We start from the raw sequence: 26,908 nt of genomic DNA on the forward strand, positions 1-26,908 counted from the left end.
ATTGATGGACACTTAAATTGTTTCCATGTACTGGCTGTTGTAAAAAATGCAGCTATAAACATGGGAGTGCAGATATGTTTTCAAGTTAGTGTTTTTATTTCCTTTGGATATATTCCCAGAAGTAGAATTTCTGGATCATGTGGTAGTTCTATGTTTAATTTTTGAGGAACCCTACACTGTCTTCCATAGTGTCTATACCAATTTAAAATCCCACCAACAGTGCACCAGAGTTCCTTTTTCTCCGCATCCTCACCAGCATTTGTTATCTCTTGTCTTTTTGATGATGGCTATCTAACAGGTATGAGATGATATCTTATTGTGGTTTTAATTTGCATTTCCCTGGTGACTAGTGATGTCAAGCATCTTTTCATGCCTGTTGGCCGTTTATACGCTGTTTTTGGAAAAATGTTTATTTAGGTCCTTTATCAATTTTTTAATTGGATTATTTGTTTTCTTTGCCATGAGTTCTTTATATATTTTGAATATTAACCCTTAATCAGATATATAGTTTGCAAATTTTTTTCTCATTCTTTAGTTTGTCTTTTCATTTTGTTGATGGTTTCTTTTGCTGTACAGAGCTTTTTTTTTGTTTAATGTAGTCCCACTTGTGTTTTATTTTGTTGCTTGTGCTTTAGGTGTGATTTCCAAAAAATCATTACTGAGACCCATGTCAAGGGGTTTGTTTCGTATGTTTTCTTCTAGGAATTTCATAGTTTCAGGCCTTACATTTAAGTATTTAATCCATTTCAAGTTAATTTTTGTGAGTAGTATAAGATAGGGATCAGGTTTCATTCTTTTACCTGTGAATATCTAATTTTCCCAGGACCATTTATTGAAGAGACTGTCTCTTCCCATTGAGTATTTTTGGATCCCTTGCCAAATATTAGTTGACCATATACACTTGGGTTTATATTTGGGCTCTTAATTCTGTTCCATTGGTCTATTTGTTTTTATGCTAGTACCACACTATTTTAATTACTATAGCTTTATAGTATAGCTTAAAATTAGGAAGTGTGATGCCTCCTGTTTTGTTCTTCTTTCTCAGGATCTCTGTAGCTATTTGGGGTCTTTTGTAGTTCCATATAAATTGTAGAAGTATTTTTCCTATTTCTGTAAAAAATGTCATTAGAATATTGATAAGGATTACCATGACTCTACGAATGGCTTTTGGTACTATTGACATTTTATTATTATTGATTAATTCTTTATTAATTAATCATTATTATTAACTCTCTCAACCCATGAACATGAGATACCTTTCCACTTATGTGTGTCTTCAATTTTTTTCAGAGTAGAGATCTTTCACCTTGTCAGTTAAATTAAAATTAAATTAAATTAAATTTCTTTTTCAGAAACTGTTGTTGGTGTATAGAAATGCTACTGAGTTTTGTATGTTAATTTTGTATCCTGTGACTTTACTAAATTCATTGATTAGTTCTAACAGTTTTTTAGTTTACTCTTTAGGATTTTCTATATATAAGGTCACGTCATCTGTAAATAGAGACAATTTTACTTCTCCCTCTCCAATTCTGATGGCTTTTCTTTCTTTTTCTTGCCAATTGCTCTAGCTAGGACTTCCAGTACTAGGCTGAACAGGAGCAGTGAGAGCGGGCAGCCTTGTCTTTTTCCTCATCTTAGAGAAAAAGCTTTCAACTTTTCACCATTGAGTATCACCATTGTCATATATGGCCTTTACTGTGTTGAGATAAATTCCTTCTATGCCTAATTTGTGAAATGCTTTTTATCATTAATGACTGTTGAATTTTGTCAAATGCCTTTTCTTTGTCTATTGAGATGATCATATAATTCTTCACTTTCGTTCTATTAATATGATGTATCACATTGATTGATTTGCATTTATTGAACCCTTCTTGCATCTCAGGGATAATAGCTGACCATGGTGAACAATCTTAATGTGCTGTTGAATTTGGTTTGCTAGTATTTCGTTGAGAATTTTTGCATCTATATTCATCAAGGATATTGGCATTGCAGTTTTCTATCTAGTAGTGTTCTTGTTTGGTTTTGGTATCAGGATGATGCTGGCCTTGTAAAATGAGTTTGGGAGTGCTCCCTTCTCTTTGTTGTTTTTTTTTTTTTTAAGATTTATTTATTTATTTTTAGAGAGAGATACAGCACGGGAAGGGGCAGAGAGAGAGGAGAAAGAATCCCAAGCAGATTCCCCTCTGGGTGTGGAGCCTGACATGGGGCTTGATCTCACAACCCTGAGATCATGTTCTGAGCCAAAACCAAGAGTCAGACGCTCAACTGACTGAGCCACCCAGGTGCCCCTCCTCTTGATTTTTTGGAAGAGTTTAAGAAAGATTGATATTTAGTCTTCTTTAAATGTTTGGTAAAATTCACCAGTGAAGCCATCTGGTCCTGGGCTTTTCTTCATTGGGAGATTTTTTTTTATTATTATTACTGATTCAGTCTCCTTAGCAGTAATTGGCTGTTCAGATATTCTATTTCTTCCTGATTCAGTCTTGGTGGGTTGTATGTTTCTAATAATTTTCCTATTGCTTTTAGGCTTTCCAGTTTGTTGGCATATAGTTGTTCATAGTAGCTTCTTATAATCCTTTGTATTTCTGTGGTTTCAGTTGTTATATCTCTTTTTCATTTATAATTTTATTTACTTGGGTCCTCTTTTTTCCTTGGTTAGTCTACGTAAGGGTTTGTCAATTTTGTTTTACCTTTTCAAAGAACTAAATTATAACTTGGTTAATCTTTTCTATTGTATTTCTGTTTTCTGTTTTATTTATTTCTGTTCCAATCTCTATTATTTCCTTCCTTCTGCAAACTTGGGGCTCAGTTTGTTTTTTGTCTCATTCCTTAAGGTATAGAGTTAGGTTGTTTATTTGGGATCTTTCTTGCTTCTTAACATAGGCATTTGTTGCTAGGAACTTCCCTCTTAGAACTGTTTTGCAGCATCCCATAAATTCTGGTAGGTTATGTTTCCATTTTTGAATGTCTCAAGAAACTCTTTTATTTCCTTTTTTTCTTTAATCCATTGGTTGTTTAGAGCTTCCTGGTGTCCATGCCCTTTATCATGACTTTGTAGATTCTTTCACTAAGACATAGAGTCTATTTCCTTTTTCCTTGAACCTGGACTTGTGTTGGGATATTTTTGTCCCAAAATAGTTTTATTTTCTTTAGTCAGTGTTATTTCTGGGTTGTTCTTTGGGTTATTAGCAAACATGACATAAGCAGGAACTTGGAAAATGTTGGCGTAATTGGGTTTGCCATACTCTTTCTGATTGCCGTCACTATGAGAAGGCCATGTTTGTGTTGACCAACTAACAGATCCCAGGATAAGAAATGCCTAAGCCATCCTAGCTGAAGTCATCCTAGCTCATTAAGGAGCGCCCCTGCCCCCCGCCCACCAAAAAAAATAACTGATCCCAACTCATATCAGCTGAATCTCTCAGACTTTTGAGTGAAATAAATCTTTGTTGTTGTAGTCACTAAAATTTCATTGTTGTTTATTGTGTGGCATTACTGTGGCAATAGATAACTTGTGTACTCCATCCAATGGTGATTATGTAAAAGCTGGTCTATTCAATTTCTTCTTTCTGTCTTGCCATCTTTTTCCTATTCACTTTTCTTATGTTCAGATAAACACAGAGGAAAAGCAACACAAACCCACTGTCTAAGCAGAATGTTAAGAATTTTCAAAAGTCTGAGAATATATTATTTGCAAGCTAACAAGTTAGTCTGTCACAGTTTCAAGAATGCTGGTAGAAAACACAAGATTCCTGCATCAGACAAGAAGAGTAGTTTGTTATGGCAAGAGTGTAGCGACAGCATCACTAGTTTTCTGCTGTTTTTCCAAGCCCCAATTCCCACAGGGAGTCATAAAGAGGGCCAGTGGTCACCTCCACATGAAATGGGCTGCATTTCAGGAGAAGAACTTCAAACTTAGGGAATCCAAATGTTTTAAGACAGGCACTTGGTAAGCCTGACCTTTGCTCCAAAAGATCTCTTCATTACACTAGATAGCAAGTGTTCTTGCCCTTTGCTCTAAATGGAGACACTATCCCTATGTTCCAAGACTGTTTGCTATACAAATGTTCTTGAAAAAATAAACCAGAACAAAAGGTAGTCCATACTTAATTTGTAAGACATACAGATATGTGAAAGACTCATGAAGAATGGGAAGAATTTTCTCCCAACAAAGATGTCTACCAGGAAACAGAATGGCAGTCTCTTCTTCTAGCTGGTTATTCCCAATTGTTGGAAGACATTCTCTTGGCACTCTCTCCTCCATACCACTTCTACTGACATCCCCCTACTGTCTTTCATTGTCCTGACTCCCAGACTTCTTATATAGACTGAGAAAGAATGGCAGACACCAGTTATTTCAGAGCCAGTTCTGGGGCCCCTAAGTAATCCCTAGCCTAATTCTCAGGCAACAGGGAAAGTCCCTGCTCTATTACAAATGGACTGTATTGTTTAATCAGACTTGCCATGGAAATAATGCAAGCTGGTAGCAGACATTTGATTTAAAAAAAAAACTCACAGCCATACAAATTTCTATGTGTAGCATAGATGTGTAGTAATGGAATTTGGCAACAGATGCCATATGAACAAGGCTTTCAATAATCTTTGATGGAGAAGTTCTTTTTAGAATATTCCAGATGCTACATAATATTATGCAACCTCAGGGGCAAAGAAGACTTAGAACTGGATTCCACAAATGGCAAACATCCTTTTTGTGACGGACATCTTGAAGTTAACAGACAAGTCAATGCAACCAATTAGCCCTTTATTGCAACCAACAAAGGATTAATATTTAAAATATGTAAGGGATTCCTTAGTATCTGTGAGAAAACACTGAGCAATTGTGGTGGCCTTGGAGATGTGTTACTCAGAGCCCCCTTCAAGAGAAACTGTGGCAAGAAGGGTAGTTGGTGAAATAAGTGATGAGAATTAAAGAATACGCTTATCATGATGGGTACTGAACAATGTATAGAACTGCTAAATCACTATATTGTATACTTGAAACTAATATAACACTGCATGTTAACTATATTAAAATTAAAATGGAAACTTATAAATGAATGAATGAATGAATGAATGAATGAATAAATAAATAAATAAATAAATAAATAAATAAATAAATAAATAAATAAGAAGGGTAGTTGGTAGATAGCTGCAACATTTTTGGATCCACCACGGTATTCACACCAAGGCCAGGCTCTCCAGGTCGGCTCCTAGCCAAAAACTGAGCAAGGCAGGATACTAGGACCTAACCATTCCCACCCACCATAGGACTTCTCTGACAGGCATTCTTTGCTCTGGGACTCCCCATTGGCCCAGCTGATGCTTTCTCAGAGCTGCATTGCAATGAGATACTCCTCACAGTCAACTTTTCTTCCTTCTCTCCTTTCGCACATGTCAAATCAGCATTAAGGTCAGAGGCTTTCACTATTTATTCCAAGGCACTTTTATCCTCCTTTTTCTTTTAAAAAAACTGTACATTTTTAATTTCAAAATTTGAAGGTAACCAATTATTGTTTCCCTCACATAAAATCAGAAGCAGGAAAATATAAAGGTGGCAGCTTTACATCTCAACATTAACAAACAGTTAAACTCTTAAAATGGATGCTACTCTTAAAAGATAATGTAACAAATGATCTCATAAAGTAATGACAGATATATCAGTATCTTTCCCACCCCAGACTGACAACACAGCACAGCCAGTCAAAGCAATAGCAACACAAAGCTTCACTGTAAAAAGAAAAAAAAAAAAAAAAGGAAAAGAAAAGAATCCTCCCTTCCCCATTACATTCTACTAGCAGGTCACTCTTGCTTCTATAACGTTTGAAATGCAATTAAAATTAATAATAAATGTCTCTGTATATGTTCAGCTTATCTGCTTCCTAGAGGATCCAAACTGACAACCCAATAAAAAAATAGCAAAAGATTTGAACAGGCAACTCATTAAAAAAGAAATTCAAAGTAGATACGCAGACACATACAGCACACACACATACATAAAAGTATGGAAGAATGAAAGAAATCTATCCAAAGTATATGAAACTGAAGACCTACTGAAGGAAAGAAAATGGAATGAGAATTCAGAAAATTAAGGGCATCCACTATGAAAAGCAGAATTATTTATGGATGAAGGAAAAGACTATAAAGGTCAGTGGTCTCAGTAATCGCAATGGTTAACATTTACTGAGCACTTACTATGTGCTAAGAACTGTTGTATGAGTTTCCATGAATTAGCTCACAATAATCCTGTAGACAGGTACTACTACTATTTCCATATTAGAGATGAGGATGTTGAGGGTCAGAGAGATAAGTAATGTGTCCAAGTTGTTTAAAAAGAATTCATTCAAGTTCAGTTAAAAAGGTCATATACATACATGGTTTAGAGATTATACTAAATGTCATTTTAAAATACAATGGGAAATGATACTAGAATGAAATATAGCACTCAGCCACATCTTAATTTTGTGACCTTGGACACATTTTTTAACCATTCTGGACATAGTTGCCTCATCTAGAATAGAGTGATGATACTTCATTATTTGCAATTATATTTTGGAAATGATATTTAAAACTATAGCATGTTATACAAATATGAGATACTGATCTTAGCACATCTGCTACAGAAATTGAATTTTTAAAAAGAGAATAGCTATAAAGTACAATTCAGAAAATTCTAAATATAGAGACATGTAGTAAATAGAGCCAAATATTAACTGAAAATTTATGTAAGCCAATTATTTTCATTCTTCCTTAGCTATATATCTACCCATGTATGTATGCATGTATGTATACCTGAAGATTTATAAGTAAATAATGCATTTTATCAGAGCTGGTAATAAATAACAAACTTTATTTTTTTTATTTTTTATTTTTTTAAAGATTTTATTTATTTATTTGACAGAGAGAGGGACAGTGAGAGAGGGAACACAGCAGAGGGAGTGGAGGAGGGTGAAGCAGGCTTCCCACGGAGCAGGGAGCCCGATGCAGGGCTTGATCCCAGGACCCCGGGATCATGACCTGAGCTGAAGGCAGATGCTTAACGACAGAGCCACCCAGGCGCCCCAAAAACAAACTTTAAATGTCACTACTTTGCAAGTTCACCCTCTTGGGAAAGAAATAGTGACAATGAATCAGCTTATTGAAGTTCTTTTTAACAAATAATTTATCATACTCATAAAGCATAAGATGCCATAGTGATGATTTCTGTGTATAGAATAAAAGGGAAAGGACAAGAATGGAATGTTCTCACTGATTCTGCAAAATTCTGCTAAATCTCTAGTTACCTTTATGACTTACCCTCTCACATTTTAGCTCTCCAATTTAATTATTTCACTTTCTGAACTAGGGCTGTTTTCTTGCTGAATGTTAGCCATATTAAAGTAGCCAAATAAAGAGTACAATGGCTCAGAAGTATTTTGGCTTTTTAAATTTATTAGTAGGGCTACACCACAAACCCACATGATAACAAATTCACTTCATACAAGACAAACTGTAGTACTCTAAAACTGTATTGTTCTATCACCAATTACATAAAGTATGGAATCATAACAGTGGGATGTATATAGTTTATAATAGTTTAATCAAGTTATCACATCTGTGCAATTATGAAAAGTATAATTCTAATAAGTGAAAATTCATTAAATAACTCTAATCTTTTGAGTAGTGAAATTGTAATACTACTACTGACTAATGTGTTTACAATTTTTAAGTTTGTCTCATGCTATGTTTTGAACTGGGGGATGTGTTTTTCTTGGATAGGACAGTAAGTTGATTCTTTCCTTTGTACTATTTTGTATTTTTATGTCAGAGTAAAGAAAGAAATCTAAGGGTAGTGCTCAGTTCTGTGCTTGTGGCTATAAAATGGATTCATTAGGCAAGATACCGTACACACACACACACACTTTAAGGCACTACTTCTGTCTGTCAACAGAATTAATTTTCTCTCACATTCTGTAAACATCCTTAGGATGGGCCAATGTTCATTTTTAGATTGAACTTATATTGCTTCGAAATAAGGATAAATTTTTAAATGTCAGAGACGTGATATTAACTCAAATAGACTAGCCCCTATATTATAAGCAATATTGGTGGGTTGAGTCTAAAATTTACTATTATTTGGCTTTTTGTTATATTTTCTTTGGTACAAAGATTAAGTAAACTTTTCTAACACACTGAAAAAATACTTTATGATTTGTGTGGGAAAAATGGGGGAGTAACAAAAAAAGTATGTCAAAAAATATTTGTAATAGCTTTCAATATTACATGTTGGTAGTGTTTTAAAAATTAACAACTAAATTAGTCACTATTTGTACTTATAAGGAGCCAGACTAAGTTTTCTGTTGCCACATTAGAATTGAGGCTGGCCTAGTTCCCCAAACTAAAATTGATGTAGACACAGTGGTTGGCTTAGGGTGGGGATTTTCTCTCTGTGGTCAAATATTCATGGGGTTCCCACACAGTATTCAGTTTTATAAAGCATGAAGATAAAGCTTGATGTGAAACTGGATTTCTCTTGCCCCTCCTTAAAATAGTTTAAGAAAGAAAATGACAGTGTTTATCTGACCCTATTGTAGCAACAGTAGTTAAGTAATTGTATCTCTTATATCCTGTCCATGATACACTTCTCAGGGGCCATTTGTGCCTTACACCAGTGGTAACTAACAGAATCATTTGCTCTGTTTCCTGAGCAGAAGCTAAGTGATGATTTATAGGACGATTTTAGCTTGAGAGCTTGGTTCTCTACTGCCTCACCAGATCACAAGGGCAACATCCGTCTACTAAACCAGGAAAGTAGCATCTATCAAACAAGGAAGTAGCATGTGTCCACCGGCCAGGAGAGGAGAATCAGCCAACCAGACCAAGAGAGTAGCACCAGTTCAAGAGGGTATTATGCGTCTACCAGATCAACAAGGCAGTATATGTCTACCAGAACCAATGGTTAACATCTATCCCAAAACTGGGAAGTTAGGGCACCAGGGTGGCTCAGTTGGTTAAGCGACTGCCTTTGGCTCAGGTCATGATCCCGGAGTCCGGGGATCGAGTCCCACATTGGGCTCCCGGCTCAGCAGGGAGCCTGCTTCTCCCTCTGACCCTCTCCCCTCTCATGCTGTTTCTCTCTCTCTCAAATAAATAAATTAAATTAAATTTTTTAAAAAACAAAATAAGAACACAAAAACTGGGAGGTTATCCTCTGCTTACCAGACTAGGAAGGTAGCATTTTTCAGACCCTACAGCAAAGAACATTAAATGAGTTTATTTGATTTATGTATTTGTCTACTTGTTTTAAAAATCATCTTATGGGAAATGCTAGTTTATGTATTTTTGCATGAAAATATAAGCATTAGAAAACAAACCCTTGATTAGAGAGTAATGTATTATATAAGCAGTAGGAGATCACAGGAAGACATTATCAGTACTTATAGCTCTACAGAATTTAGTTTCAGATAGTAAATATATTCTAAGTACAATATTTATTCAACTTAATATTTTAAGGAAAGCTATGGGATAAATACATTTATATATAGGCTGGCTTCACTAAAAAGTCTAATGATATTTTTTTCTTGAGAAATTTTAATATGAGGTGAAGCAATTTGCAATGTCAGAAATCTAAAATCACTATGTATAATTTCCATCTTATTCCAAAAATAAGATTATGTAGTAGATAAATCAAGAAGCTGTTCTTATTAAGGTACACCAATAAAATATAAGTGTTGTTATGACACATTATCTAGACATTAATCTGGTTCAAACTAGAAAATAACAAAGAACTATTTCTGTGGGAGAAAAATCAGTTTTGAAGATAAATATTGTATATTCTACAAGAATTATACATTTTAATAATTGGAAAAACACAGAATTAGCTATTTACTTATTCATTCATTTATTCATATTCCCCATATTATTTTTAGAGATTTGAGTTCATTTGTGTCCAGAGAAGACAAACACAGAAACTAAAAGGGAATGCCAGAGTTATCAGTTCAGTTCACACAGATCAGTAATTTTTCAACTCTATTACCCCACCTCCTCCTTAGAGCAAATATTGTGTAACAACTTCTTTACTATCCTGATATTAAATTAATAAATAATATAACTTATCTTTATACATAATAAAAAAATACAATGCCTTAATTTAAGGGAAAACTAAAACAAAAGTTTGTTTCTATCTACCCTTCTATCTACAAATATCTTGGTGTTATGTATAATTATACTTACTACACATACTTAATAATTGAAAATATAAATATCTATTATTTTATAAATATTTTGTAAATATTAACCCAGTTACAATGGTAGGAGAAGCCCAAGACACAAGGAGAGACCACACGAAGGAGGTCTGAAGTGCTCCAACTGACAGCTCCAGATCAACTCCCAATGGTGAGAGAGAGCCATCTTGGATGTTCAAGCCCCACTGAGCCCATCTGAGTGCAGCAACACTTAACATCACATGGAACAGAAGAACTTGCCAATTGAGCCAGTTATCCCACAGAAACATAGGAGATAATAAACTTTTGCTGTTTTAAGTCTCTAAATTCTGGGCTGTTCGATTATATAGCAATAGACAACCAAAACAGCATTTATATGTAAAACTGAATTAGGGTCCAGATTCAAGCCAATATAAACAGGTTTCTCATCTATTTGAAGATCCAATGGTACAATTGTCTTGCAGGACAGGGAAGTGTTCTTCATTGTGAGGGACTGTCCTATATAATGCAGGATGTTTATTACCTCTAGACCATACCCTAAATGTCAGTAGGGTTTCCTGGTTATTATGACAATGAAAAACATGTCCACAAATTTCAAAAATGCTCTCTTGAGGGGGATAATACTAACTTTGCTAAGAACCACTAACTGAAATGATTATCCGTATAGTGACTACAGTGGTAGGTACTGGGAAAGGTAGAAATGAAATATAATCCATGCCTTCAAGAAATTCACAGCTCAATTGCCAAAATGAAGAAAGGAATGAAATTATAACATAGAGTGATAAATGTTATGATGGAGATGTTTTCCTGGCACTATGGTTGTACCATGGAGGACCAACAGTTAAATCAGCCCTGGGAAGGGTCAGAATAAGTTTCTTGGAGAAGTTAATTATTGAGCTGAGTTCTGAAGTGATCCAAGTGGAGAAGACAGAGGCTGAAAACTCCGGCAGAAGGAGCAGCTTGTGCAAAGGCATGGCATGGGACAGACACTAGCAGCCATAAAGGTAACAAGGTAGGCTGGGGCCAGATGGTGACATATATTTTATGCCCTACTACATAGTTCATTTAAACATGAAGACAATTTTGTAGTACTAGTCAGAGATAATGCCATATGTTCACCATGCCACGATGGTAGCAGTTAGCTTGGGACCCTGTGACTTGTTCTGGGCATTGGATGTAGGTGGGAGAGATGAAAGCCTGGCCTTAGAGAGCATCCTCTGCAATCTTCTAATTCACTCTTCCTGCCTTGTGTTGGAGGCCACGAGGTCCAGATGGCAAAAGAGGGCTATCTGACTTGTATCAAATGTGTGAGGAATCAACTTTGTGTTAAGCCACTGAGGTTTGGGGGTTATCGATCAGAATTCTACCAGAAAACAAATCATCCCAGATGGTTCAAATGAAGAGACTTTTTTTTTTTTAAGATTTTATTTATTTATTTATTTATTTATTTATTTATTGTAGAGAGACAGAGAGAGCGGGGTGGGGAGGGGTGGGCAGAGGGAGAAGGAGAAAGAGAATCTTAAGCAGGCTCCACACCCAGTGCAGAGCCCAATACAGGGCTCCATCCCACGACCCTGAGATCATGACCTGAGCTGAAACCAAGAATTGGACACTCAACTGACTAAGCCACCCAGGAGCCCCCAAATGAAGAGACTTTAAGGAAACTTTCAGAGGTATGGACAGGGTAAGGAAGAAACATGGGAGTCAGGAAGCTGTTCCCACTTCTACAATTGAAAAGGCAGAGAGGAAATAGAGTTATCAGAGCCCTGGGAGCTGGAGTCACAGAGGAGGAACAGCCCAGCAGGAACCCCAGTCACGAAGGGACATTGCCACTGCCAGAAGAAGGGGAGAGAGCCAGAAAAATACCTTGACCTGCCTTTTCTCCTGTCTTTCAGTCTCCGGAGAGGGTCTCCCCATTGGGCAAACCCAATCAGAATGCAGCCTTGGGAGAGCCCAGGTGAGGCAGTGCATGGAGCTCTAGCCTCCTGGGGCACAAAGCTGCTCAGTGAGGGGAGAAGAATGGCTCGGAAGGGCAAAGAGAATAAGCAGTTCACGGGGATTGTTTGTTGTGGCAGCTAACTTTAATGATTCCAATACAAAATCACTGAAGGCTTTGAAGCAGATCTTTAAAATAAGTTCTATTGAAATATAATTCATATGCCATAAAATTCATCCTGTTAAAGTGTACAATTCAGTGGTTTTTAGTATATTTGGACAGTTGTGCAATCATCCACACTATCTAATTCTAGAACAATTTCATCATATCCTCCCCACCCCCCCAAAATACCATACCTGTTAAGGAGTCCCTCCCTATCCCCCCTCTTCCCCAAGCTCCAGGCAACCACAATCTACTTTGTTTCGTGGATTTATCTATTTTGGATGTTTCGTATAAATGGAATCATACAATATCTGGCCTCTGTGTCTGGCTTCTTTCATTTAATATAACATCTACAAGGTTCATTGTATGTTGTAGCATGTGTCCATTTTTATTGCTGGATAATATTTCATTGCATATAGTACAGTTTTCAAAAATGACAGCTGTGTAGAGAATAGGATGGACCAAACCAAAAATCAATGGCAGAGGACTGTGTGTAAGTTGGGGAGTGATCACATCCTCTAAAAGCATTCTCTTAATAGACCAAGAAATATGTTAGAGAAGATAAACAGCACTCTTAATCTCCTGTCCCCAAACAGTCTCTTTTCCTGGCTTCCCATCTCAGTGAATGACACCGTTATCCACCCAGAATCTGGGAGTCACATTAGGATCTTCTGTTTCTCTCACCCTCCACATTAGATCACTTTTTTCTGTGCATCTTACCTCTTGAACAGTCCTCTCCCCTCTATGCTGACTGCCTTAGCTGAGGCCCTCAACAGGTCATGCTGAACTACAAGTGCCTAACTGATGTCTTTTGTTCACGGTGCCTGATATGTTCTAACCATCAGAATAATGATGATAGAAGATGGATGAAAAGGGGAGGAGCAGTACCTTATTTCATTGTTGAGTTAGGAAGCAGAAATTGGGCATGTATAGCCCCAGCCCCTTCCTCCTTTTCATCCTTCAGAGAACACACAATCTCTTCCCTATCATGTAAGGAGGACGACCCTGACAGTATTAAAGTGAGTGGATGACTGAAACTGTTAATATCTGGGGTTCAGGGGCACCTGGGTGGCTCAGTCGTTAAGCATCTGCCTTCAACTCAGGTCATGATCCCAGGGTCCTGCAATCAAGCCCCACATCTGGCTCCCTGCTCAGCATGAAGCCTGCTTCTCCCTCTCCCACGTCCCCCTGCTTGTATTCCCTCTCTCACTGTCTCTCTGTCAAATACATAAAATCTTAAAAAATATATATCTGGTTTCAGAAAAGAGAGCTTTTTTGGCTTTATATTAAGCTCTGTCTTCTTGCTTAGCCATTTTTGTAATAAAGATAAGTTTTTGCTTTCATTTGCTATAAACTTTTTATAATTTTTTTATCAGATCCTGAAAAAGGACTGTAGCACATACCAAATTTACTGTTTCTCAGTAGCCAAATGCAAAGGGAATCATGAACAATTATGAAATTTTTATTAATAAAAAGAAAAAGTATAGGTTTTAGGGAAAGCAATTTTTTAGTACTTACTTACAAGATGAAATTTAGAACATGGCATGGCATGAATAATGCCATCAATATTTCAAGCAAATGCAATGACAAATTTTGTATATATTAATCACAGTAACTGTCCTAGTTTAAGTTCCCCAGGAAATCAGATCTGAAACAAGAACTTGCATGCAGGAAGTTTATTAGACAGTATACTTAGGAATAAAACCTGTAAAGAAGTGAAGAAAGCAAGTTTAGGTAGAGGGAAATGTTGAACTGAGGATCAGTTGAGAAGCATCAGCCAAACCCACAGAGAGCTAAGGAATTGGGATGACCTGTAGAGTTGTTCCCAAATTAAGGATTAAGGTTAGGCTCTTGTACCACTGCAGTGTTAAGTCACTGAAACAAAATGTACCTCAGGGAGGGGACACAATCATGATCTAAGTAGCAACCCTCCACTGAAGACTACGCTCAGAGAAAAAGGGCTCAGCTGTGAGCTGTCAGCAGCCAACATATCTGACCACTGGGAAGTGACTCAATCACAAAGGGCAGTCAATGAGGGCAATAACCTATATCCATTTCAGTTCACTCCTAACATCACTCAATTTTATTTGCTTCTCTAGAGAGTTCACCCCATATACAGGATTTTGGGTTCTTTTTTTTCTGCAGAAACCTAAAAGAGGAAAATAAGTGGGATAAACCACTGTCCTTGTTGCTAGAGTCTCACTGCTACAACGGAAATTCATAATGACCCTCCTCCCCACCTGTCCTAGATTTCCTTTCCCTTCAGCTAGAACCTCTGCTAGTCTAGGTGGTCTACCTTGTAGGATCACCCACCCTGAGAGTCCTTGGCCCCTAGTCACATATTGTCTAAGGGTTCGTTGGGAGTAGGGCCACTACTGCTTTCACTCTGGGTTCTTGAATTCATATATTCTACCTATTCGGGATACAGTGCCATGTAATAGCTGTTAATTTAAGGTGTATTATGTGTAACTTGTGCCCCAATTGCACCTTCAATTCGATCAACAGCAAGTTCCGGGTGGCACTTTAGGGTAAGGGATCCAATGGACATTGTATTTGTTTCTTCTTACTGCTGTAACAAATTTACTAGGTTAAAACAAACCAAATTTACTATCTTATATTTCTGAAGGCCAGAAGTCCTAAAATCAAGATGTTAGCAGGGCTATATTTCTTGCAGAGGCTCCAGGGAAGACTTCATTTCCTTGTCTTTTCCACCTTCTAGAGGCCACCTGCATATCTTTGGCTTATGGCCTTCTCTCCATAGTCAAAGTCAGCAGCATAGCATCTTTAAATCTCTCTCTCTCTCTCCTCTCCTTATCATCACATCTTCTCTGACTCTGTTTCCATTGTCACATTGCCTTCTCTCATTCTGACCAACCTTCCTCCTTCTTGTTAAGAGTCTTGTTGGGGCACCTGGGTGGCTCAGTTGGTTTAGTAGCTGACTGTTGGTTTAGGCTCAGGTCATGATCTCGGGATTGTGAGATCAAGTCCCACATGGGGCTCTGCATTCGGCGGGGAGTCTGCTGGAGATTCCCACCCTCTCTGCCCCCCAACACTCCCTCTCTCTCTTTATCTAAAATAAATAATTTTTTTAAAAAACCTCTTGTGGTTACATTGGACCCACCTGGATAGTCCAATAAATGATCAAATAAATTCAGATAATCTAAGATCTTTAACTTAATCACATCTGCAAAGCCCCTTTTTCCATGTATGGTAACATATTCACAGGTTCTAAGGATTACAGTCTGGATAATTTTGGAGGTGGGGTCATAATTGAGTCTACCACAGACATATATCTACTGCCACACATTATTTTCTATAAAGTGAACCCCCTGGTCTCAGACAATGCTTTTCAGGATCCCATATCTGTGAAACAGAACTCTGTAAGACTTCAGATAATGGTTCTGGCCAATGTGGGCAGGGAAGGCAAATCCATAGCAGAATATGTATCACTCCCACCCAAGTTGAATCACTGGCCTTTCCAGGATGGAATATAATCAATTTTTTTGCAAGTGGCTGGTTGGTCTTCTTCAGGGACCATGCTCTATTAAGGGCTTAGTGTTGGTTTCTTCTGCTGGCAGGTTGTACATTTGGCTGTGGCAGTAGCTAGATCAGCATTGTTAAGGCAGAGAACTAACTGTAAGTTCCATGTATAACCTCTGCACCATAGCTACTCTGTGCATGTGCTCTCTGTGCCCCCAGTGGGTGGACAAAAGCAGAGCCTAGCAGATATCAACTGGTGGAGTCATCCTGTCTATGTGGTCATTTATTGTCTCTACCATGATGGGATGTCCCTGAAGGGCATCACCATGTGATCTGATTCAAAGACTGCCACACTCCATGCCCACTCTCAAAGGTTCATTCACATGTCTCTTCCGCAGCCTTCCTTCTCCCCAGTCTTTCAATCTTTCTACTTCCAGGCCCCTACCAATTACCAAAGCCATCTGTCACTACCTATGAGTCTTACTTCAGGCCACTGCTCTTTATGTGCAAAATGGATGTTATGGACAATGCATGAAGTGTGAACCATTGGGAGGATTTTGCTTCATCACTATCAGATCATAGTGTAGCAGCAGTTCATTTCAGCTTGCACCTACTTACCAAGTCAACCTATGCTTGAACCAAACTCAGCCTTTCTTCTCCTCCACCAGCCAGTCTTAAGGGACTCCATAATCCCATGCAACCATATTGATTGAAGAGGCTCCAGGCCCCATTATTGCACTGGTACCTGTGCAATAATGGTTGATGGACATAGAAGTCTGGCCACACATCCATGCAGCTTACTTGTGCTCTGGCCCTGCTCATGTCCAATCCTGGATATATTACTTACTCTGACCATAGGTTTTACTGGGCCCACTAGACCTTATGAGTTAGTGGGTCTGACAAAACTTAGCTCCTTATAGGCAATTCAACAACTTGACATCTCATGGTGAGGTGCTCTGTCTCTATCAGGGTCCAAATAACCTACCAGAAGCCATTTTTCTATAGTTTATGATTTTATTTGCTAAAAGTTTGTTGTTGTTGTTGTTGTTGTTTTGTTTTGTTTTTTTACCTTGCTTCAGAACCCTTCAAACCCTTTTCTTTGTGATTTTCCTATGGAAATTTCCCATTCACTCCATAGCATCTTTCCCCACCACTGGTACATCTAATATCATAGGCGCTGTCATGTTGTATGGTCTAAGAAGCAAAACTGCTCCCTCCACAGAGATAAGAGATAATGCAGAGCCCTTTACTGTTCTGGGCAGTACTTAAAGTTGGCAGCCATCTGTGTCATTCAGGAAATGTGTCAGAGCAATATTCTCAAGTAAATATTATGCTGCAGACTCAGAGAAGCTTAGCAAGTGTTGTCCCTCCTTTGTGGTAGGAAGTGTGAGATGTGATAACTTACCCTTTACTTTGCAGGAGATTTCTGACATGTCTCAGACCACTGGAACCCTAACTGTCAGCATTTCATTGTCTCTTCCCAGTATATCTATGGTGCTCAGCAAGAGTAATCTAGTTCCAATGTCTTTATAATGAACACTTTCCTTAAGCCTCTCAAAAGCTTAGGCTATTGCACCTACAAATGCATTCTACCTGCAACTATCCCATCTTAGTTCACCTCCAGTGAAAGTTTCAGCAATTGCACAGTTCTACCCATCTCAGGGCTATCACACTCAGCCTACCACCAGTGGACCAGTGATGGTCTGTTAGGTTTTTTGTTGCTGCATAATAGTACTGTCACAAACTTAGTGGTTGACTTTATCACACACTTACTATCTGATAGTTTCCGTACATTAGAAGACTGGACATGGCTTAGCTCTATCCTCTGCAAAGCTGCAATCAAGGTGTCAGCTGGGGCTACAGTCTCATCTGAGACTCAGCTGAGAAAGGAATCATTTCCAAAACCATATGGTTTTTAGCAGAATTCAGCTCCTTGCAGGCTGCCAGACTGTGGGACTCAGTCCTTATTGGCTATAGGCCAGAGGCTACTACCAACAGCTCCTTGCCATGTGTACCTCTGCATGTGGTGGCTCACACATGGCAGCTTGTTCTTTCCAAGCCAACAAGGAAGAGGAGGCCCCAGCAAGGTGGGAGTGATAATATAATACTAACTGAATCACATATGTGTAATCGTGTACATCCTGTCATTTTTGCCATATCCTATTGGTTAGAAGAAATTTTCAGGTCCTACCCCACACAAGGGGAAAGGCTTATACAAGGGTAGGTATATTAGGAGATGGAGATCGTGGGGCCACCCTAGAAACTATCCACAACAGATGGGATCCCCATTGCCAACCAACCAGTGGATGATCAAGCTCCAATATCCATCCCATTTTAGAGTTCACTTTTTCAGACCACTCCCCATACCAAATGACTTAAGTCAGTTTCCTTGGGAAACAGACTTAGAAATGGAGACTTGCATGCAGGAAGTTTATTGTTGAGTGCTTTCAACAATACTGCTTATGAATGAGTGAGGAAAGCAGGATGGGTCAAGAGAGAGAAAGAAATGGAACTGCAATGCAATTGCAACAAAGGCCTTAGCTAATTCCATGGAGAATTCTGGAGCAGGGATGGCTCTTCAGAATCACCTTGAATTAAGGTCAGAAGTCCAGATCTTTGTACACCACATCTACCCGTTATTTGATGCAGACTCCCTCTGGGGATGGAGTGGAACCTTGAGTGAGAGAGCTCCCTAAAGCCAAGAGTAACTTATGACAAGGGACTTAGCTGTGAGAAGTCAACACTGCAGAAGTTAGGGGAATAAGTGCCTCAGATCTGGAAGGTTATCTGGGAGGCACATCACTGCAGAAATCTTTAATAAATCCAATGGCATGATATAAAATATCATTCAGTGAACTTTCTGATATTTGACTTGAATAAAGCAAGAAAATTTAGGACCCAGGGGAATGAGTGGATTTTTATGCTTTTACTATTTTTTCATAAATATTTCTTCTTTCAGGCAGACTACTCATAGAAACTAGATAGAAAGCACACTTTTTTGACAAGATGTTGGAGCTGGTGTATTGAGTAGGAACATTTTTATCTACAAGTAAAAAACAGTTCATTAACAGTAGCTGAGACAATTTAGAGTTCTTTTTCTTGCATAAAAACAAGTTTGAAACTTTGTTCAATGACTTTATAATGTCAAGGCCAATGTCAGTGATGTTCTTGGCCTTTATCTCATACCTCTTGTCTCATGGCTACAAATGTCAGCCATCCTGCCCATTTTTAAAGTGGAAAGAGAGACAGAAGCAATAAGAACAGATTTTCCTCCCTCTTGCTGCCTGAATTGTGTCCTAAAGCCAACCCTAAATGCAGGAGAGGTTCACAGAGAGAGTATTTCACTTTTTCCAGTCTTTAAAGTAGAGGCAGGCAAGGAAGGTGGTGGGGGAGGTGGATTTGGACTGGGTGTGCTGAATCAATCAACTTTGTTTTCAAACCAGGTTTCTGTTTCGCTGACTGAACTCAGAAGCACAAGCTTTAAAGACCAGATATGAGATGATAAAATGCCATCATTTGGCTGAGAAGCCAAATCAAGTCTATTAGTTGGATGGAAGACTATCCATACCACTCAGGTTCAAACACGAAAACAGAAAGGCACATGCCAGGTCATTAAGAGAGGGAATTGAATATGAGGAACTAATTGCAACAGTAGTGAAGGAGCTGAAAAGCCCAATGAAGGACAGAGGCATCTAAGGATTGATAATTGCAGGAAGCCACTATAATGTCTAGAGCTGAAGAGACCAAAGGAGGAGATGCTATTACCAGATTCTGTGAGCTGGGGCTGCCCAGGGAGAACTGGTTCCACAACAGAGGTTACCTGGCTAGAACTGGATCATGGAAGGAGAAGTTGCCCCCCAGGAGTAGAACCACAAAGGACATGTTGCCCAAAGCAGAAAGAGAGGTGGGAGTAGGAGGTCTGGAGGCATGATTTTTCCCCTCTTTCCACTTCCCAACCATCTGTCTCACTCCATTGGCTGAATCTAATTTGAAGCTAGCTGGCAAGGGAGCCTAGAAAATGTAGTTTGCAGGGCTCACTCCCTTGCTGTACAGAGCAGAGCAGGGAAATGGAGAAGAATGCACTCAGGAACAAATAAGCATATGACTGCCACTCCATCCCACCTGCATGTAGAGGTGGACTTTAGGAATACTTGTATGGAAGCCACAGTTTTTCTCCAGAAGCAATGTTGTCTTTGCTCTACCACATAAATAATTTAGTTCCCAACATGTGACATCATACAGATAAGATCATTCTGTCTAAACTAAGAAAATATTGTCATCAAAAATTAATTTAGGTAAGTATAAACTATTTTTCATGTATTATATGTTTTAAAAACTTTTAAACAGCTTCTGGCCCAGTATGAAGGCAAACCTGATATGATAAAAAGGGGCAAAATCTTTTTAAGAGAATTAATTATGAAGAACTAATAAATCAATTTATTTTTACTTTCTTTTTTTTCAATTTTTAAAATTTTATTATTTATGTTAATCACCATACATTACATCATTAGTTTTTGATGTAGTGTTCCATGATTCATTGTTTGCGTATAACACCCAGTGCTCCACTCAGTATGTGCCCTCTTTAATACCCATCACCAGGCTAACCCATCCCCCCGCCACCCTCCCCTCTAGAACCCTCAGTTTGTTAGTAAAAATATTGATCAAAAAAGGAATTTGAACCAAGTGGTGCTAAAACTGTCATGTTAATTACAGATAAATTAACAGAGAATGTGAGCCATGGATGGTATACAATTTTTGACCCTAGAAGTGTACCATAGCCACCAGCCATTTGAGAAGAAACTATGATCTGTTTTGACTATTATGTGTCAAAATGCAACAACCATCAGCTAGAATTCCAAAAACTCACTGAACTTAATGAAAGTAAGCAATATGTTTTGTGAATTAACAAATCATAGGAGAGCAGAGTGTTTTAGGGAAACAATCTTTGGATTCTATTCTTCTTGTCATGTCAAGATACAGTAAATCTGTGTTTGTGAAAAGGACTCTGTTAAAAAAACATACTTCCAAATCCAAGTGTATATAACTCAAAGTGTATAACTGTTTGTTTCTTCCTCTGGCACAAGATTGGGATACACCTCAAATAAGGGAGACCACACATACTATTAATAATAATAGTTATGCCTGACAGGTAGTGTGCTAAGCAAGTCCTTCATATATATTATTTAATGTAATCCTCAAAGAATCTAATGAAGTAGGTGCTCTTATTATCCTCATTTTATTGATGAGAAAACATAGCCTGAAAGAGGGTACATGTCTTTAAAATAAGATCACGCTTAGTATAATCATTTTAGAGCCATTTAGATATATCCCGATATCTGGCTTAGCCAAGAACTATCTTAAAAACAATAATAAACTGGGGGTTCTGGAGGGGAGGGGGTGGGGGGATGGGTTGGCCTGGTGATGGGAATTAAATAGGGAACATATTGAATGGAGCACTGGGTGTTATAAGCAAATGATGAATCATGGAATACTGCATCAAAAACTAATGATGTAACATATGGTGATTAACATAACATAATAAAATAAAAAACAACAACAACAATATATTTCAAGGAAATGTTGATATGATAAAATTACTATTATGTAAGAATTTCAATAGTCCTTTAGGGTTTAGGAAGATATGATTTAATTATTAAACTATTTAACCTTAGTAATAATGACCAACCTAATAATTTATAAACCACAGTGAAGTTTTCAAGGTTAAAATGCAAGGTTCTTACATTTCTCTTTCAAAGAGTTATACTTTATATGCCTTTATCATTTGTAAAGCTTCTTTTGGACTAAAATGCATCACAACAATAAGATTTTTAAAATATGATTTGCATTCAAATATTTATTAATGAATTTCACATACTTCAAAGAATATCCTCACATTTCGAATAATTTTTCAGGGCTGAAAATATCCATATTTACCTCAAGCCCCCTAAATCTAAATTTTTGTTTATAGAAAAACATAAAATCTGTATCTTTAAAAACTAATATGAATAAAAATAAAAAAGCATTAATTCTTCATGCCTACAAATTACAGAATCTTCCAAGGCTCTAGAAATAACATATGTTTAAAGCAAGAGGTCAAGATATCTAGGGGATCCAATATGCAATTTTTGTTTAAAAGAATTTAAATTACCATGTTGAATTTTTTCTGTTCATTTTGGAGTATTAAATATAGTACATAAAATAATTTTCATTTTAAGTGCATATGGTCATTTTGTCAAGAATGTAGAATCATGGTCCCTAAGGGAAGGTTACCAAAGAGTGAAATATTTCGTCACTCTTCAAGCTTGAGCATTTTTTTCCTTCCAAATTGTTCTCAGCCACTAAGTTTGTTTTAAAATGGTCTCAGCTACCAATTTTGTTTTTAAATGTTCCAACACTGTTGTACAAATTTGGGAAACAAACCCGACTCTTGACTTGACCACAGCATTTTCAGCAGTCTCCGTGTTCCTCATAACATACGTGCTTCCTGTGTTTGTAATCTTATAGCTTTAGTACAATATTAACCTTTTAAATGAAACTAACAACATCAATCATTGTCCTCTTACATACACTTTATGGTTTCTGCCTGTTATTTACTACATCAGCGCTGATGGCTTCCTTTAAAAAAAACAACCCCCCCCAAAATATCCTTAAAGATATAGAGTACAAAAAATACAAATCTGAAGAGTTTAGAAAATTGTACTCCCAGGTTTGCAATTGCAAGTGGAAAAGAGAGACAAAATCTGTGATTATACGCATGAAAGATGAAGCCACAGTCTTACACAATCAGAGGAGAGATGCTTTTGAGAAAGGAACATGATTATCAACCACAAAGACTAAAAAACACTACGCATGTGTTCCACTTATAAAATGGGCAAAGTCAGGATTTGCCTTAGTTCAATGTTATTCTTTGCGGGCGACTGTGTCCAGAAGTCTTGTCTAGCCAATTCTGACACCCAACCCGCCCAGTGCTCCCTCCACCCTCCCTCCGAACCAAAGGCACACACCCGCCCAGCCTGGCCAGAAGATAAAGCTAAGATGGCAGCGCGGAAAGTACGGGAGCCGCGCTCAGTGGGGCTGGAAAAACAAAAGCAAATCTCTCTATATTCTTTCATTCTGCATTTTCTTGAATAACAAGAGCCCCCTACCCCCACGCCCACCACATAGGCAGTGTGAGGCATTCAGTAGAAGTACGCGCAGGATGGGCAGGAGGGGACTCTTGCTTTGCATGCGGCGAGAAACCCACGGCTCCCGTCTGCAGCGACGGTTCAGGTGCCTCTCGCGACTTGCCTTGGGGACCACCCTCCCCTCACATCCCCTTGGCAGTGGAATTAAGGGTGACTCCAAATGCCCTTTCGTTCCCGGCATGCGCCCCATTCCCCACCAACCCAAGGGAACCTTCCCAAGTGCCCAGCTGCCACGGCAGTAGCTGCAGCAGTGCCCAGGGAGCGCGCAGTGCCCAGGCAGGAAAGAGGCGGCGGCGGAAGAGAAAAAACTGCATTGGCTATCAATTTGGAGTAGAGCGGCCGTTGCCGCTGCCGTGGAAAGAAATGCGGCCAACCGCACCAGAAACGCCACTCTCCGCCACCTAAGTGAGCATGTGTGCGACTCCGCGCACGCCTAGTTGCACCGCTCAATGACAACGGGTTTCGCAGGAAATTATCCAGTTACCGGGTTTTTGCGTGTACCCAGAAGGCTCAGGAAGAGGCCTGCCTGGGACAGAAGCGTGTGGTAAAAACTGAAGCGAAACTGAAGGGTGGGAAGAACTCTGAGAACCGTGCCACCGCTGGGTTCTATCCCCATTAGAAACTCCGAAAGGGCTGTGCCTGAGCAAGCCACTACCTAAACCTGAACTGGAAGTGCTTCTCTTTGCAGGCGACATTCATTCATTCATTCATTCAGCCAATACATGGTTCTCTCTTGCTTAGGGCCAGAGCCTGTACTAGGAGCTGAGAATGTAATGGGGGAACAGACACAGACACCGTTACTGTCCTCACGGAAAAGTCTAGTGTTTTGTTCTGTGTGTTACAATTTGTGAAAAGCCATGTGCCAAGGTGGACATCCTAGATGTTTGAAGTCCTCCTACAATCTCATGCAACATTAGTTTGACCATTATTCAGAGGATGAAATTTACCCAAAGACATACAAATAGCCTAGTCAGGATCTAAATTCTGGTTTGTCAGAGCCTGTTGGCTACCTGGCTGGCTCATCAACAGTAATGAGCCCTTGCAGCTCCTACTTGTTCAGGCCTTTAACTGTACTAGCACTTCACTGCTTCAATACCTTGTCTTTGGGTTGGGGGTGAGGGGGAGCTTCCTGTGCAATGCTGAGGTTTAAAACTGTGCTGAAGCATCAGGACAGGAATTTAGTTTAACAAATAATTACTGGTGACCTACTATGTGCCAGTTTCTAGACTAGGGGCTGAGGAAGACACAAAGATAAATAAGAAGCTCTTGTTTATGAGCTCATAGTTGAGGACAAGGACACAAGTACAAAACCTGTTTAACAGGACTACTCACAGTGCTAAAATACCATGACTTCCCATGCCGGTCCTTTGTCCCTATGTTTGTATTATCCCACTTGGAACTATCATTTTTTTAAAATCAAAATGACATCCATATGTTAAAGCCCCAGGTAAAATGCCCTACTTTAGCACTCTGTCCCCCCAAAAGCTAGAATTAATTTATTTCTCCACTCCTTGTTTATACTTTTCAAAATACTAAACAAGGTTTTGGGTTTCGTTTTTTGAGAAGCACATTTGTGGAAAGGGCATAGACTTAAAAGCTAGTAAGTAGAGGGGTGCTTGGGTGGCTCAGTGGGTAGAGCAGTGGACTCATGGTTTCGGCTCAGGCCAAAGTCTCAGGGGTCCTGGGTTTCTAGGAGTGTCCCCCCTTTCCTGTGCATACAAGCATGCAAGCCCCCCCAAAATAAATAAACAAATAAATCTTTTTTAAAAGAAGCGCCAGTAAGTAGATAAAATAGTACTGGGAATGATAGGATTAGGAAATGATTTTTGTCAGGAGTATGAATTAGGTGAACTCTTCAAATTGAGAGTTAAATGGAAAAACTTAGGAATCAGAATTCATTGGCACATGCATTTCTAGAGCACTTACTTATAAGGGGTTAGTAGAATACCTTGGCACAGAGGACTCAGCAAATGTTACATTTTAGTAGATAAAATGATAAGATCTTTGGTAAATATGACATTTTCAGATGTTACACATAGAGTTAATAGCTTCAGGTCAGATTCAAGAATTATCTCTACTAATGTAAGTCTGGGCAGAAAAAGAGAAGCCATTAAGTGACCACTGTCAAAGAGATAAAAGTGGACTCTAAGGATGAGTGTGGGGTCAACATAATATGTCAGAAAAGCATTAAGGTTTAGCTCTGTGGTAAATGTTGAGAATAGAACTTAGGAATGTGAATTATCTGTGAATTCTACTTTCTTATCTGTGAATTCTACTTTCAAAGAAAAGAGAATGCACTAGCTTACTACCTGTTTTTCGAAATAAAAGCCATTTTAATCCTAATGATAAAAAATCCAAAATAAAATCGCCAGAGATACTTCCAGTTTGGCTGGCCTTCTCTGCCTTTGATTCTGAATTAACCAGCGCTGTTCCCAGTAAATCTTCATGGCATGCATACATGCATACATACATGCTTCATGATGGCAGCACACACTTTGAGAAAAAGTAGCAGAAGAGTGCGTAACACTCATTCTCCGGCGGGGGGGAGGGGGCATTCCCTCTTCCAGGTCCAACTTCTCCCACCTGGAGAGGAACCCCATTACCTGAAGCCAAGAGCCTGTAGCTGACAGCCTTCGCAGCACTTTCCTTACTCTTCCTCAAGCTGCTAGTAAAATCCGGAGAAGTGGATTTCTTTCAGATTCCACACAACTCAAACGCCCCACACCCAAAGCCCTGGGGCAGAGGGAGTGGTGGCGAGGGGGGGTGGGGAGGGAAACGGGCCGGAGTTACTGAGCATGTGCGAGCAGTGGCGCATGCCCAGTGCGGACGGCAGCTTCCCATTGCGGGTAGCCCCGGCGGTGGCAGCGGTGGCGGCGGCGGCAGCGGCGGCACCGCCTCCTCCTCACACTCCCGAGGTGGCGGGGTTAGATGAGCAGTCCCAGTAGCGGCGAGGGCGGCACAGGGGGGAGAAGGAGAAGACGGAGGAGGAGGACGCTGTCTTTGTAGTCTCCTGCTGCGGGAACGAGAGGCCGTCGCCGGAGCCGTCGTCGTTGGAAAAGGGCTGTGTGTGCGCGCGCGTGTCTGCTTGCCCGGCCCGCAGGGACGAGGCGGCGGCGGCGGCGGCGGCGGCGAGGATGATGATGTGCTCAGCGACTGCCTCCCCCGCCGCCGCCTCCTCGGGGCCCGGCGGGGACGGATTCTTCCCAGCCGCCACCATCTCTTCCTCCCCGGCGCCGGGGGCGCTGTTCATGCCGGTTCCCGAGGGCTCCGTGGCTGCCGCGGGGCTGGGGCTGGGGCTGCCGGCCGCGGACTCCCGGGGTCACTACCAGCTGCTGCTGTCAGGCCGGGCCCTGGCCGACCGCTACCGGAGGATTTACACAGCTGCGCTCAGTGACAGGGACCAGGGGGGCAGCGGCGCTGGACACCCAGCCTCCAGGTGCGTCTCCAGTGCTATTCCTTGGGCCACATGCCGCATGTGTGTGCGTGCGTGTGTATGTATGTATGCATGTATGTGTGTCTGCATACCTGTTTACTGAGCTGTCTTTCTGCAAGCGCGTGATGCTGGCTGGTGGAAGCACTTACTGAGATAGGGTGCGGTGGCAACAATTTCTACCCTGTGTGTGTGACTGGCTTTGTGGGGGGTTAGTGAGAGTGGGAGGTAGCATGTGATGTTAGAAAAGGTGATGGTGCAGGTCGGTTATGACACGTGTGTGTGTATTGTTGAGGAGGGAGGAGGGATTGGTAGAGGGTAAGACGGCATTGCACGGAGAGAATTTGCAAGAGTGGTGAGGGAAGTGGCGTTTCCAGTATCTCTGCCGCAATGGTATTTGCACGTATTCTACCCACCCCACCCCCCCGTGATATTCCATCCTCCACTTTCCACCTCCCTTAAAAAAATCTGCCTTTCACTAAAGGGGAGCAATGGTATAGGTTAAGGATAGTATCAT

General features: G+C 39.7%; 2 protein-coding genes across 6 annotated transcripts in view; one reads left to right on the plus strand and one right to left on the minus strand.

Annotated features, from left to right (window-relative positions):
• Nucleotides 1-25,706, minus strand: part of SCEL (sciellin) — a 311,533-nt gene extending 285,827 nt beyond the window's left edge. The window contains exon 1 of the mRNA XM_035003214.1: nucleotides 25,565-25,706. The gene's annotated coding sequence lies outside the window, so the exon portion shown is untranslated. The remainder of the gene's footprint in view (nucleotides 1-25,564) is intronic.
• A 123-nt stretch (nucleotides 25,707-25,829) lies between these two features.
• Nucleotides 25,830-26,908, plus strand: part of MYCBP2 (MYC binding protein 2) — a 271,010-nt gene continuing 269,931 nt past the window's right edge. For 4 of the 5 annotated variants that reach the window (XM_035003215.1, XM_035003216.1, XM_035003219.1 and 1 more), the window contains exon 1: nucleotides 25,830-26,397. In XM_035003215.1, the coding sequence (XP_034859106.1) occupies nucleotides 26,096-26,397 (302 nt within the window). In that variant the 5' untranslated portion in view covers nucleotides 25,830-26,095. The remainder of the gene's footprint in view (nucleotides 26,398-26,908) is intronic. The other variant, XM_035003218.1, reaches the window with a different exon arrangement.

The sequence above is a fragment of the Mirounga leonina genome, unplaced genomic scaffold (assembly GCF_011800145.1).
Source record: "Mirounga leonina isolate KUSES-001 unplaced genomic scaffold, KU_Mleo_1.0 Mir_127, whole genome shotgun sequence".
In the NCBI taxonomy this organism is placed as follows: domain Eukaryota; kingdom Metazoa; phylum Chordata; class Mammalia; order Carnivora; family Phocidae; genus Mirounga; species Mirounga leonina.